Genomic DNA, 14749 nt, shown 5'->3' with positions numbered 1-14749 from the left:
TATTTATTTATTTGGTTGCTTAGCTTAGCCCATCCTCCCTAAAGAGCCCAGAATGGGTTACAGATCAGCATACATAGTATAATTAAATAACTGCATAGCACACAGATACTCTTACAGTGCCGTGCAAGATGGTAGAAGCACTGATAAGACAGTATCTGTAAGCATATTGAAAGGAATAGGCTGATGAAAACGAGCCAACATGGCTTCTGCAAAGGAAGATCATGCCAAACGAACTTACTACACTTCTTTGAAGGGATAAACAGCCAGATGGACAAAGGGGACCCCACAGACATCATATATATCGACTTCCAAAAAGCCTTTGACAAGGTACCTCATGAGCGAAACTGTGTTACCACAGGGTGGAAGGGGACGTACATAGATGGGTTAAACATTGGTTGGCAGACAGAAAGCAGAGGGTTGCAGTGAAGGGCCACTACTCAGGCTGGAGAAGGGTAACGAGCGGTGTCCCACAGGGGTCTGTACTTGGACCGCTGCTGTTCAACGTATTTATAAATTACCTGGAAGCAGGGACAAAGTGCGAAGTTATAAAGTTTGCAGATGGCACTAAACTCTGTAGCAGGGTTAAAACTATAGGGGAATGTGAAGAACTGCAAAGAGACCTGACAACATTGGAGGAGTGGGCAAATAAATATCAGATGAACTTCAATATAGAGAAATGCAAGGTCATGTATATAGGGAAAAAGAACCCGATGTTCAACTACAAAATGAGGGGGTTGGTACTGGGGAAAAGTAACCTTGAAAAGGACTTGGGAGTGTTGGTGAATACAACAATGAAACCAACGGCGCAATGCGCGGTGGCCTCAAAGAAAGCAAACAGAATGTTGGGTATTATCAAGAAGGGTATTGCAACAAGAACGAAGGAAGTCATCCGGCCGCTGTATCGGGCGATGGTGTGTCCAATATTGGTCACTGTACCTTAAGAAGGATATGGCGATGCTTGAGAGGGTCCAGAGGAGAGCGACGCGAATAATTAAGGGTATGGAGAACCTTCCATACGCTGAAAGGTTAGAGAAACTGGGGCTCTTCTCCCTGGAAAAGCGTAGACTCAGAGGTGACATGAAAGAGACTTACAAGATTATGAAAGGCATAGAGAGGGTGGAGAGAGACAGGTTCTTCAGCGTACTGGGAACTACAAAAACAAGAAGGCACTCGGAGAAATTGAAAGGGGACAGGTTTAGAACCAATGCTAGAAAGTTCTTCTTCACTCAGAGGGTGGTGGATACCTGGAATGCGCTTCCGGAAGATGTAATAGGACAGACTACATTAAGGGGTTTCAAAGAGGGACTGGATAAATTCCTGAAGGATAAGGGGATTGAAGGCTACAGATAAGGGTATAGATAAAAGGCAAAAAGGGTTTTTTTAGGATATAAAAATTGCGTCAGAAGAGAAGCTTCCGCCCACACACGCACGCTGTTTGCAGGCTCCGACGTCTTTGAAGAAGTTACTTAAAATGCGCCGCAAAGTTAATGGGGAAGGAGGTAGATAGATAGATTCGGGTAGGTAGGAAGGAGGAAGGGGGGCCACGCAAGGGGTGCCAAAGGATGGTGAGGTGGCAAGAGGGAAGGGTGGTGGAGGAAAGGAACAGACGCTGAAGGGGATGGAGAGGAACAGACGCTGAAAGGAAATGGTGAAGACAGAATGGGGAGAAGATGCTGAAAGGACATGGGGAAGACAGTGGGGAGAAGACGCTGAAAGGAAATGGGGAAGACAAAGTGGGAGAAGACACTGAAAGAACATGGGGAAAACAGAGTGGGGAGAAGACGCTGAAAGGACATGGGGAAGACAGAGTTTCTATCTCTCCTCTCACATCCAGCACTACCCTACACCATGCTCTTTTCTCTAGCACTCTCTTCTTTCTCCAATGCTTCTCCAGCCCCCTCTCTCCCTTCCTTCATGCCGTTTCTCCAACCCCCTCTCCTCCAACACGACTCTTCTACCTACCTCTTCCCCAGGCTGGCCACTGTAACAGAATCTTCGGACAGCCAGCAGTAGCAATGAGGGCAGCGTACTCTCTGCATCGACTTCCTGTTCCCTTGGAGAAACCACTGTGACATATTTTTACTTTTTTTTTTTTTTTAAGTGTAATACCTTGCTCCATCATCAGGGAGTTTACAAAACATATTGGCACCAGTGGTCCAGTGGCACCAGTGGTCTCAAACTCGCAGCCTGGAGGCCACATGCGGCCCGCCAGGTACTATTTTGAGGCCCTCAGGATGTTACCGTTGTTCTGGAACATTGCCCGCCTCATTGCTGTAACCTTCTGCAAGCGCTTTCCTGCGTCTGTACATGAATATGATGTGGAGTACAGATGCAGGAAAGTGCTTGCGTGAGGTTACAGCAGTGAGGTGGGCAACGTTCCAGAACGTAAGGTAACCATTTGAGGCAGTGCAGCTTGTGCGTGTGTACGTAATCTCTTGAACTATCGTGAAATTTGGCACCTCTCCTGGCGGTGACTGCTTGATGTAAGATGGCAGTTGTGTCCGTGCTGCAGGAGGTGAGAGCTGAAGACGGTTGTGGACGCGACCACCGGACATATAAGGCACAAGTTTTCCACGCACAAGTCAGATATTGATTCTCCCCTCTACAAAAAAGCCTAGAGGACTACACCAAAATCTTGTCTCTTGCAGTTGATACTTTAGAATCTAAATCACAATTCTGTATGAGGTAAAACTCTTTATAGTTTATAAATCTTTCCTTAATTAATTCTGATAATTTCAGCTATACACCGCTGAAAGCAGTGGAACATGCAGAAAGTGGAAAAATTATCTAAACTTTGCTTTTTGCATGTTGCGCTGCTTTCAGCAGTGTATAGCTGAAATTATCAGAAGCAATTAAGGAAAGATTTATAAACTACAGTGGTGCCTCGCATAACGAACGCCTCGCACAACGAACGCTGCGCACAACGAACTTCAGGTCTTGCTTCCCACAACGAACTTCGTTTCACACAACGAAGTCGCCCGAGCTGCATCCTTCCGCGCAGGCACCGCGCTTAACTGCCCTCTCTCCGCCTGGCTCCCTGTGCAGTGGCGGACCGTCGGCTCGCAGGGGCCCGGCGCCTACTGCTGATGCGTTGGGGGGGGCGGAGCTACTCTCGCCATTTCCCCGCCAGTAGAGCAGAGATCTGCCTTGCAGAAACAACTGCCCTCTGACCGGCCTTTATCGCTGAAACAAGCACTGGCGCTACAGCCGACACCCCGCCGAGAAGAGAAAGCGATGTCGGCAGGGAAAGAAGCACGGTATCAAGCAGCTGTGGGTCCTGCACCGCCGATGCGGCTGCATCCACTGAGAGAGCCAGCGAAACTGAATGCACATCATTTGGGCGGGAAAATGCCAACTCAGCCGGCGCCATTACTACATCTTCCCCCGAAGCGTCCACATACCCTGCAGCACATAACCCCGATGGTGTTTGCCGCTTCCCACACCGGAAACAACTTTTAACCACCTCTGCTGCCATGTTACTGCACCGAAAAAGAGAAAAAACTAACACCACAGAACATGAAAACCACCGGGCCAACCAAAAATAAGCCAAGAAAAAAAAAATGAACAGGTAAGTCCCAGTTTTTGTGTTGTTTTAAAAAACAATTATGTTTTTAGATGTATCTAAATAAAAATAATAACAAAAAATTTATCTTTTTTTATGTCATCTTAGCATATTTTATGCTACAGAACGAATTATTTTTTTTAACATGTATTGTTATGGGAAAACGCGTTTCACATAACAAACTTTTCGCATAACAAACTTGCTCCTGGAACCAATTAAGTTCGTTGTGTGAGGCACCACTGTATATAACAAGTTTTACCTCATGCAAAGTTGTCATTTGTTTAATAAGACATTAACTATTTTTTCTGAGGCCCTCCAAGTACCTACAAATCCAGAATGTGGCCTTGCAAAGGGTTTGAGTTTGAGACCTCTGCCAAGCACCCATAGAGCGGGCACCGAGCTATACAACCAAGTCAAGCCAAAACCAGAAATCGCTTATTGAATAAAGTGCATACTTTGAGAGAGAGATAGGGTTCCTATATCTTTTGGAAAAGCAACCATTCAGAGGTATATTACTTGAACATAACTAAGAAGAATGTACATGGAAAGATAAATATGGTACTAGCTGTAGAACATCAGAAAATGGATTTAAATAATATTTCAGCAATTTTGGAAGAGTCTGTAATGGATATTACATATAGGTCTACTTTGATAGCCTCCTTCATATTTGAGCAAGGTTTGAACAATGTTGTTGGGATTATATTTCTGCAATTTGAAGGTAGGTTTCTTTTTATGGTCAAAGAGTTTAGATCAGGGGTCTCAAAGTCCCTCCTTGAGGGCCGCAATCCAGTCGGGTTTTCAGAATTTCCCCAATGAATATGCACGAGATCTATGTGCGTGCACTGCTTTCAGTGCATATTCATTGGGGAAATCCTGAAAACCCGACTGGATTCGGCCCTCAAGGAGGGACTTTGGGGACCCCTGCAAAAAATCGACTGAGCTTCCCAGCAGATTTAATTTCATAAGAACATAAGAAGTGGCCTCCACTGGGTCAGACCAGAGGTCCATCTCGCCCAGCGGTCCGCTCCCGCGGCGGCCCATCAGGTCCGCGACCTGTGAAGTGGTTTCTGACCACTTCTATAACCTACCTCAAGTTCTATCTGTACCCCTCTATCCCCTTTTCCTCCAGGAACCTATCCAAACCCTCCTTGAACCCCTGTACAGATTTGTGGCCTATCACATCCTCCGGAAGCGCGTTCCATGTGTCCACCACCCTCTGGGTAAAAAAGAACTTCCTAGCATTTGTTCTAAACCTGTCCCCCTTCAATTTCTCCGAGTGACCCCTAGTGTTTGTGGCTCCCCCTCCTTAAAGCAGGGGTGTCAAAGTCCCTCCTCGAGGGCCGCAATCCTGACGGGTTGTCAGGATTTCCCCAGTGAATATGCATGAGCTCTATGTGCATGCACTGCTTTCAATGCATATTCATTGGGGAAATCCTGAAAACCCGACTGGATTGCGGCCCTCAAGGAGGGACTTTGACATCCCTGGTTTAGATCTATCCTGATGTTACTAAGATAACACAAGACCGAAGGAGGGCTTTTCTTTCTTATAGACCTTCGGAGCTACATTTCGATTGTGCTATCCATGGAAATGTGTGGCAAAAACTCGGAGGTTTAACTTTAAAGTATTTTTTGATCCAGAGCAATTAAAAGCCTTTATAGATCTAAAGAAGATCATCAATGATTAAGTAGGATAGATCGCTTTGACACGCAGCTCCTGATTGGTGAGGCCCGACTTTAGGGCAGGAAGAGGCAGTCGGAAAATACCGCGAATGAAAACCGCGAATGGCCGGGGGAGCACCGTATTGCATTTATTAGAAACACCGAAACATAGAAATAGACGGCAGATAAGGGCCACGGCCCATCTAGTCTAGTCTAGTCTGCCCACCCCAATGACCCTCCCCTACCTTTCTCTGTGAATAGATCCCACATGTCTATCCCATTTGGCCTTTTGACTCAACTCCTATGTTTACTATAACTTCCTTGTTTATTGGTGGACTAATAAGGCTATTAGTTTAATTACTTTGAGGAAAAAATGTTGTTCTAAGTTGATTATGTTAACCGAATTTCTGTACCAAGTGGATATTTGTATAAATAATCATTTTTTAAAAAGTAACCACTGAGCATCTTTCTTGGCATCCACACCCATCCATTTGATTTTAAATAATAACATCATTGGGCAATGGTAAGGGGCTCTGGAAATGTTCGCTAGCACAAACAGCACCCTCCACCTGCTGGCTCGCGCCAGCCTCAGCACCCTTCTGATGTCATGTCCTGGCCTCGTGACGTCAGAAGGGAGCCAAGGCTGGCGCAAGCAGCAAGAGAAAGATTCTGCTTGTACGAGTGAACTTTTAAAGAGGTACACAGGGAGGCACCGGCACCCACCTCGAAGATGGTGCCTGGGGCAGTCTGCACCCCCCTCCCCCCCCCATTACTACGCCACTGTACTGCACGCATCCTTATAAAATTCTCTCACACACAGACTGCTGGGGGGTGGGGGGTTTAAGGGGTTTAGCAGGGTTGTCGGTCATTGTTTAGTTGGAGTTTTCTATCTTCTTTGATTGCAATGCTACTATTGTGAAAACTAATAAAAATGATTTAAACACATACAAACAGCTCTGCACACACACTCAAAGACTGAAGGAAGACCCAGCACTGATCCCTCCTTCCAACTGTATTGAACATACAAACCCCACCCCTTCTCCGTGACAGCTGCCATAGTGATATTCTCAGCCATAGGAGTACAAATGATAAAACCTTCCACATTACATTCAGATCACCTCCCTCCCGAGACTCTAAAGCAGGGGTGTCCTACCTTTTGGCTTCCCTGGGCCGAAAAAAAAGTTTCTGGGGCCGCGCAAACGCTGGAGCAAGACAAAGGAGGGAGCTGGCAAGATGGTAAACACCCGGGGGCAGCAGAGGAAAACACTGCATCGCCCTCGACCGGGGTCACACAAAATACTTCGCGGGGCCACAGGTTGGACACCCCTGCTCTAGAGGAACAATTACACAAACACAAAGCTACCTCCTCGCAGCTTTACCAATTCTCTTTTGTATGGAACCTGGCATGGGCTTTTAATAAAGCACCTCGGTCCAATCAATTAGTAATTCCTCCTGGCAACAGAAGCAATGAGAGCAGCAAGGATGCTTGCTCCAAAGACATGAGGGCGAGAGGAGGGTGGATCTTAGAAACGTAGGAAAGAAAAGCTGAGGGAAGGAGAGGTACTCAAGGAAGTAAGAAAAGCAAAGAGGCAAGGAAAGATAGAGGGAAGGGGGGAGAGGAAAGACAAAGGAGACAGGGAGAGAGATACTTAGGAAAAAGGATAAGCAAACCAAAAGGGGAGAGAGATACTGAGGAAGGAGAAAGGAAACCAAAGAGATACTGGTACAGAAGAAAAAAAAACAAGGAAATAACAGACAAGGCTACAGAAGGGAGAACAGATGCACAAGAGACAAGAAAAAGAAAACAGAAAGCGTGAAAAACCAAGATGGAGGAGAAATATACAAGACACAGAAAAGAAAGAGTCATTAAAAAATTTAAAAATAAAAAGGGAAGGAAAGAGGGAAAAACAGAGAGAAAGAATAAAGACCCAGAAAAAAGGGATGAGAACTGGAAGGAGGGAGGACAATTTCATATCACAAATAAATTAAAAATGCTTTTTTAAAAAACAAAAAAAGAATTAAATTTTAGCCCTGTATTTTTTCCCATGCCCTCCCACTTCCTAAATCACAAAGCTCAGAGAGTCAGGAAATGCCCCTCTTTTCTTCTCCATTCATTTTACTAACACAACTTCTTCTTTGAAAGAGATTATAAGTTTTTGTTAACGGTGTCAGCAGTCTCTGGGAGTCAAAAGGATCCTGTGTAGCTGCTCAGATGCGTGTTTTTTTTCACACTCCCAGATGCTGCAGAGCGGCACCGGCCTTCAAAGCTCAGAATGTGTTCTATGCTTAGCTGTAGCCGATGGTGGCCCTCGAGTCCTGGCTTTCGGTTCGCCGGTGCCTGGAAGAACCTGCCTTCCTATATGAAGACCCTGTCCAATCTGCAGGGCGCAAAGTGCTGTGTAGAAAAACTCCAATTGGCCAGGATTTAAACGTATTAATGTCTTCTGCCTCCTCCCCTCCCCCCCTGGCAAAAGGGAGGCAGGGACTGAAGTGGAATCCCCCTCCTTTGTGCAATCCGAGGAGGCATGCCCCCCCCTAGTCCAGTCACTGGGGCGTTACTCTTCCCCATCCTGCTCCTCCTCCTCCAGTAATAGTGAGACGTTGCCCTTGGAAGAGGTGGAAAGGGGCCCCCGGTGGGGTCTCACTCCTCGGTGGAAGGCTGAGGTGGTGGAGGTTGTATGGTTGTCTCCCCGCTCCTGGCGTAAGAATGGCGGCACAGTGGAGCTCTTGATCTGAATCACCCGGGTGTCCATCACCTCGCAATCTATCTGCATCATTGCCTCGTAGTGACGTGAGGAGTTGTAGACGCTTTCTGCCAAGAGAAGAGGGGGATGCCGGGCTTAGAAATAGAAGGATGTGTTATATGAGAAAAGTCTTTCCTAGATTAGAAAAAGGGTTCTCGCTAATCCCCTTCAGGCCTCTGAAGCTTTATAAAGGGACCCCGCCCCTTATTTTTTCTCGCTCTAACTAATCATTACGGGGAAGCACAGAAGCCGACTTCCAGGGACAAATTTACAAATCAGGGAAGGAACTACAGATACAGGTACAGCCCCCAAGCATTAATTTTCGCTCATACCAAAGTCCAAGTCATTAAAACAAACTCCTACCAATGTCCGGCTGGCAAAGGCAGTGAGAGATGAAGGCACAAGCACAGCAGAGACAGGACAGGCGTATTTTTGCCACTGCATGGTGGCTGCAAGCATTTCTCTTACCATTCAGAGCCATTGCAGGCATCACCAGAGACATCTTGGGTCGGGTGGTCTTGTTGTGGCTGATGGCAGGAAGCAGCAGGTGGTCCTGAGGGAGAGAGAGAGACGGGAGACTTCAATTCAAGAGATTCATGTTAAGGTTTATTAAAAACTTTATATACCGCGTAACAGCTTTTAAAAGGATCCAAGCGGTTTACAATATATATAGAAAAGGAAGGTTTTGGGAGTTTTTTTGTTTGGTTTTTGTTTTTAAATTCATAAAATACTATAACATGGGGAGAGGAGAGAATTCCTACACATCTCATACGCTGCAAGATTTACTCTGGGAGCTGAAATGCTGGAGGTGATGGAATCTATGCCGTTATACAGTCAGACAGTGGCAGAACTGGGATTATCTGTTCGTGTGGCCCCAGCAGGGTGAAAGTGAGTGACAAAAGAGTTCTCACCCTCCTGAAGGACACCACATAAAAGGTATCCTCCCTCCGGTCAATGGCCCCCATAAAATCCTCATAGGTCTGGTCCAGGCGCTGGTACACCTGTAGCTGGCCGGGAGATCCCCTGAAAGGAAAGCAAACCAATGATATTCACATGATTTTTGTTGAGCCAAAAAGTACAAAGAGACAACTTATACAGATGAAGGAATCAAAGCTCAGAATTATCAAATATAAAAGGTGACAATCCACAAAGAATCCAACTCCCCCCACCCTCCCCCCAGGAGTCTCCATTCCCAATAAAATAACAGTGATAATAGACTGGAAAATGAAAACCCAAAGGCAGAAGGATCAATGGAAAGAAACCACAATTAACAATTCAATAGGCGACTGCGTGCCGATGGGAGTCATTGCATTCCAAAAAGCCGCTTGAAAATGAGAGCCCTGCAAAGAGGACAAAGCGGCAAACATCTCTGCGTGCCCACGTCAGTAGATAAATCATCTGAGTCCTCCAAAGAGATAAAGTAGGAGAGTCCACATCCAGCCACTTGAGCACTGGTCTTTGACCTAAGGGCCGCTGCGTGAGCGGACTGCTGGGCACGAAGGACCAAAGGTCTGACCCAGCAGCGGTAATTCTTATGTTCTTATGGCAATTAAAATTAACCATTTTAGAAAGGTACTTGTCGCAGATGGTGAGCTGGAATAGACCCAACAAGAAGCAATGGGGAACGACGGCTAGTCCTCCGCCAGATGGTACCAATGAAAGCAAAAATCCCATCCCGGAAACCAGCTGTGCCAGGACAAAACCAAAGCACAGGGCCTAGACTCGCCTCTGGCTGACCACACTTAACACAATCCGCCGTAGTGTGGCATTTGGAGACATATATGCTCATCTAAGATATGTAAAGCAAACCGATTATATCACAAATCACCGCGGGAAAGCTGGGCCAATTAAATCCATCCTGCTGCCTTCTTTTGGGGCGGTAATAAGGTCAGCATGTAGGGGTTCCCCTTTTACCTGCCCATCAGCGCCTCACCTGTCTGGGTACCTCTGAGAGTGTGCAGGCAGGAAGCGGGACAGGCTCAGGGTTTTCTTCTGCTGTTGCACCTTCTGAAGACATGAGAGAACAGGCTGTTAATCCACTGTCACCCGTTCCTGTCCTAGATGAAATACTGAGAGTAATAATTCCCCATCCGCCCAGGCCTCACCTTCATAGCTCGCTCCTTTCTGGCCCGCAGGGGCTTCCTGACAATCTGATGGCGTCGGACCCATCCACTGAGCTCATCAGCAAGCCTGGAACAGGAAGAATAAATAAGGGTCACGGGGGGGGGGGGGGAGGAGGGGGAAGAAGCAGCTGATAGACTCACTGGCTGCATTCCTGATCCTGATTAGCAAGGAGACCTGCCTCCAACCTGACTACTTGCACCAATCATGCTACCCATAATGCCCTGCACCAGTATCTCACACTACCCATAATCCTTAGCTCAGTCTGGTGTTACTGCCTTCTCCCTATTTGTCAAACTTATTTCCCTCCATTCTCATCCACCCACTAGTCACAATCTTACCTCCTTCTCTCTTACCCGTGTCGTCCATAGCTCCACTGTCTTTTTTCCTGCACCTCATACCCTTCCTCCCCCCAACCCCCTGCTCCTTGTCACCTGAGCGACTCAGTGCGGTTGAACTGGCGACAGTCCGAGGACAGGAAGAGTTGGTCGAGGTCCCTCAGCACCATGTCCTTCACGTCTGTAATGGTGGCGGTAACGTTCCTGCGGAGAGTGGAGAGAGGGCAGGAAATCCAGTCAGCAGGTTACTGAATATTCCTGGACTGGCACGGGGGGCAGGTGGGAGGAGCTGCATGCAGGGAGCGTCAAGGAGTTGGCTGAGTAAGAAACTTGATGTACGTTAGAACACATAGTTGAGCCCCATAGTGGAATTATAAAAGGTACAGAGAAGAAAATGAAGGAGACGGGACAACTTCCCTAGGAGGAAAAACTAAAGAGGTTAGGGCTTTTCAACTTGGAGAAGAGAAGGCTCAGGAGAGATATCATCGAGGTCTATAAAATCCTGAGTGGAGTGGAAAGGGCAAATGTGAATCAATTTTTTACTCTTTCAAAAAGTACAAGGACTAGAGGATACCCTATGAACGCAGTTGGTGCTCGTTTCCTTACTCCGTTTGGCTACTGCACGTACAGGTGTTGGTAGCTATTAGGGTCGAGTGTCAAAAATTGTTTCATGCTATTTGCTGTATCATTTATGGGAATATTGTTGTTTTGGGACCCCCATTCTGGTTCCTTCCTGGTATCCTACCTGATATACCTAGTGATCTGGTGGGAGGCTCCACTGGGACAGAAACGATGCCCATTCCCTCCTGCCTATGGCTGTGCTGAATCCCATATGGTGGCTCTGATCTCTTTCCATAAGTCCAGGTTACTATTGTAACCTATAAACTCTATATATTGTGTCGAATTAGGCTAAAACTTGTACTGTAACTGGCAAATGGTAACATATTATGTATGTTAACCTGCAATAGAAAGTGAATTCAATAAATAAATATGAAGTTAATTACCCTATATACTCGAATATAAACTGACCTGAATATAAACAGAGGTAACCTTTTTTCCCCAAAAAAGGAGGAAAAAAAGGTTGACTCAAATATAAACCGGGGGGTGGGGGGGGTGTTAATATTCAAGTGCAGTGCCTTGCCTTGTCTGGTTCTGCACCCTGTTCCCCCTCCCTCGCTGCTTTGCATCCAGCTCCCTCACTCACTCTTTCCCCTGCCCTGCCAGTCTCTGCACCCAGCCCCCCTCCTCCCTGCCAGGTTCTGTATCCTTTCCCCCTCCCTCCCGATGCATTGCAGGCCTCCACCGGGTCTGCCATGAGACCTGATAGTCCAGCGGTGGCCAGGATAGGAGGGATCCCTCCCGCTTCCTGAGCCAGCCAATTCTAATTATTTTTTCTCTCTCCTGCCTCCCCCCGCGTACCTTAAGTATCCCTGGTGGTCCAGTGGTAAATCGTGGCAGGAGCGACCTTCCTTCGTTCCTGCCTGTGCAGAACCACTAACTGATTGGCTGCTGCGAGTTCACAGCAACAGATCCACCACTGGGGGGGGGGGGGGATCAGTGCTGACCCGAATATAACCAAGACCCCCATTTTTGGCCCCAAAATCTTGGTTTATATTCAAGTATATACGATATAGTACGTTTAAAACAAATAGGAGAAAATATTTTTTCATTCAACATATTGCTAAGCTCTGGAACTCTTTGTTGGAGCAAGTGACAAAAACATGGGTTAAAAAAAGAAACGTTTGGACAAATTCCTGGAGGAAAAGCCAATAAGTCATTATTAAGACAGACCTTGGGAAAGCTACTGCTTAACCCTGGAATGAGTAGGATGGATTCTTGCTACTTTTTGGGACTCTACAAGGTACTTGTGACCTGGACATCATTGAAAAGAGGGTCCTGGACTAGATGGGACAACCCATATTCTTCTATTCTAAGTTGCATTTGACTTTCACTGATTACAGTCTTTGAGACCCTATCTCTGGACTGGCTTCTCCTCTGGTTGACATGAGAAAAGGGATGAGGCTGCTATCGGATCATTCCCTACGCTTTGCTACTTGCACTCTTTAAGAAGAGGGGAAGAAGTCCTAGCGAAACCTCCAGGGAGAGAACATGTCCCTCATCCGTCAGAAGGGCAGCTGCTCTCTGCTTATGATCGCTTTACTCAGATTTTATCTCTGACTTCTGTTATCCAGAGCTTACTGTGCTTTTCAGCCTTAATAACACTAGACATCCACATAGCTCACCTTAGGTTAAGAGGTTGGGGGGGGGGGCTTCTGTACCTGAACCGGAGCCTCTGGCTGCGGTCTCGTGACACCCCTTTGTACGCTTTCGCTTCTCTCTGTTCCTCTTTGAACTCCAGGAGGTGTCTGCTGCCGTACACGGCTTCTGGCTTCAGAAGCTCCACCTTCCGGTCACTTATACTGGGAACGAAAGAAGCAAAAGCATGGGAGAAACCCAGCAGATCACAAAGGCAAACAGGCATATCATATTTCTGAATTAATTTAATGTTGCAAACTTGGACATAAAAGCTTGGATGCATTTTACCCAGTTACAGGCTGCATCAAGGTCAAGACTTAAACAACAAATTGTTAAAAAAAATTATAAACACATATAAGAACAAACAATTATAACCATTAATCAAATGATAATTATAATCAAAAACTGTTATAAAAGAGATACAGAATTATAAAACATAAAATATCAAATGCTAATGAGACAAATCACATAAAAAACAAATTGATACACAATAATAACTAAGCATAAAATTCAGTTGGAATCATGAATGAAACATATATTAAAATCAAAGTGCAACATATTTATAGCAACTGAAAGCAATGTGATGATTATCGAGGCAAAAGTGTGAGTACAGAGTGACAGAAACAGAGCAGAAAGCAGTGGTGCAGTGAGGGGCGGTGGCTCCCTCCTTTCCCACCTCTTTAAATCTTCGCCCGCCTGCCGCTCGTGCCGGCGTTGGCTCCTTCTCTGACATCACTTCCTGGCCCCTTGACCAGGCCAGAGTAGTTACTCACCCTGGTGAAGATTTAAAGAGGTACCGGGGGAGGGAGGGGTGCCAGCGCCCCCACCAAAACGGCACCAGGGGCATACCGCCCCCCCCCCCCCCTTTTACACCACTGGCAGAAAGGCAAGGATCTGAGAGAGAGAGAGGGAAAGGAGAAATTAGGTTCTTACCTGCTAATTTTTTTTCCTTTTAAACCTTCCAGACCGGTACAGCACCCCACCCTGTCTGATGTCGTGTTGTTCTTGCGGGTGTTGCGCGTGAAGATTTTGCTTTTTCTAGTTCTAGTATTTTTCTAGGGCCGGGGAGATCAAAGAACAGCGGCTGTGGCTCGGAAGGCGACATTTGGCTGCAGAGGCCTCTCCTATGCATTTTCCAACAGCGTTCATGTGTATTAGTTGTTACTCCTGTTGGGAGTCTTGTTCTTGTTTATAGTTTGTTTTGGTTCTTAGTTCTGCTTGGCTTTTCAGCAGACTGAAGGTATATAGGGAGGGTCAGCTATTATGTACTATTCCAACGTTTTGTCTCAGTCGCCACCTGCTGGTCCTGATGAGATATTACCCAAAAGTAAGATGAAGCTGTACCGGTCTGGCAAGGTTGATAAAGAACGGAGGGATCTGTTTATCATGCTTTCTCCCTTTTCTCTCTCTCTCTAGCAGGTGAGGGTAATAGTGAGCAGGATAAGGACAGAACCTTGAGGTTCAGAAGCTGAATCGGTCCTCTTACCTAACTGGTCCAAAATTAAAAGCAATGAAGAGCAGCAGAACCATTAAACAGACCACTTTCCTATTCCCGGAGCCAAACTTCAGGTCCGTGTTCTGTATAGAGAAAAGATGGTTATACTAGAACCAGAGAAATCCCCTTACACACACGTCACCTTCTTACTCTCCAAGGCAAACATCAGATCTCACAGCGTCTCTTCCAGCTTGCTTTTAGGCTCCTATATCCATCCTTTCTTCCCCTAGGAAACAGATAGATGAACTCTCACCTCTGTCAGCACACTTTCCAGTTTCTTCCTGAGCAAGGCATTCTCCCTGCGCAGTTTCTCGTTCTCGCACAGCACCTCCTGCAGCCGGCTCTCCAGACCCTGCAGGTACTCCTTCTTCCTCCGGCGGGACTGACAGGCCGACTCTCGGTTTTTTATCATCCGCTGCTGTCGTTTCAGCTTCTTCTCCTGCCGAGGAGACAGAGCAACTCAGCTTGGAAGGTAGGAGAAGGGAAGAAAATAGGACATAGCTTCTTTTCTTCTGATCCCACCCCATCCCCGCGTAGCGGTGAGAATCTTTGGTCTATGTGCAGTATCTAACAA

General features: G+C 46.5%; 1 protein-coding gene across 4 annotated transcripts in view; it reads right to left on the bottom strand.

Moving 5' to 3' along the window:
- Positions 1 to 6215: 6215 nt before the first annotated feature.
- The window catches only part of ATF6B (activating transcription factor 6 beta), a 47425-nt gene continuing 38891 nt past the window's right edge, over positions 6216 to 14749 (bottom strand). For all 4 annotated transcript variants that reach the window (XM_033916472.1, XM_033916473.1, XM_033916474.1 and 1 more), the window contains 9 exons: positions 14429 to 14614; positions 14167 to 14258; positions 12704 to 12844; positions 10521 to 10628; positions 10071 to 10155; positions 9899 to 9972; positions 8877 to 8988; positions 8434 to 8518; positions 6216 to 8033 (listed from right to left, as the gene is read on the bottom strand). In XM_033916472.1, the coding sequence (XP_033772363.1) occupies positions 7777 to 8033; positions 8434 to 8518; positions 8877 to 8988; positions 9899 to 9972; positions 10071 to 10155; positions 10521 to 10628; positions 12704 to 12844; positions 14167 to 14258; positions 14429 to 14614 (1140 nt within the window). In that variant the 3' untranslated portion in view covers positions 6216 to 7776. The remainder of the gene's footprint in view (positions 8034 to 8433; positions 8519 to 8876; positions 8989 to 9898; positions 9973 to 10070; positions 10156 to 10520; positions 10629 to 12703; positions 12845 to 14166; positions 14259 to 14428; positions 14615 to 14749) is intronic.

The sequence above is a fragment of the Geotrypetes seraphini genome, chromosome 12 (assembly GCF_902459505.1).
Source record: "Geotrypetes seraphini chromosome 12, aGeoSer1.1, whole genome shotgun sequence".
Taxonomy (NCBI): Eukaryota; Metazoa; Chordata; class Amphibia; order Gymnophiona; family Dermophiidae; genus Geotrypetes; species Geotrypetes seraphini.
The sequence above is the reverse complement of the archived record's forward strand: the minus strand, read 5'-3'. Positions and strand labels throughout refer to the sequence as shown.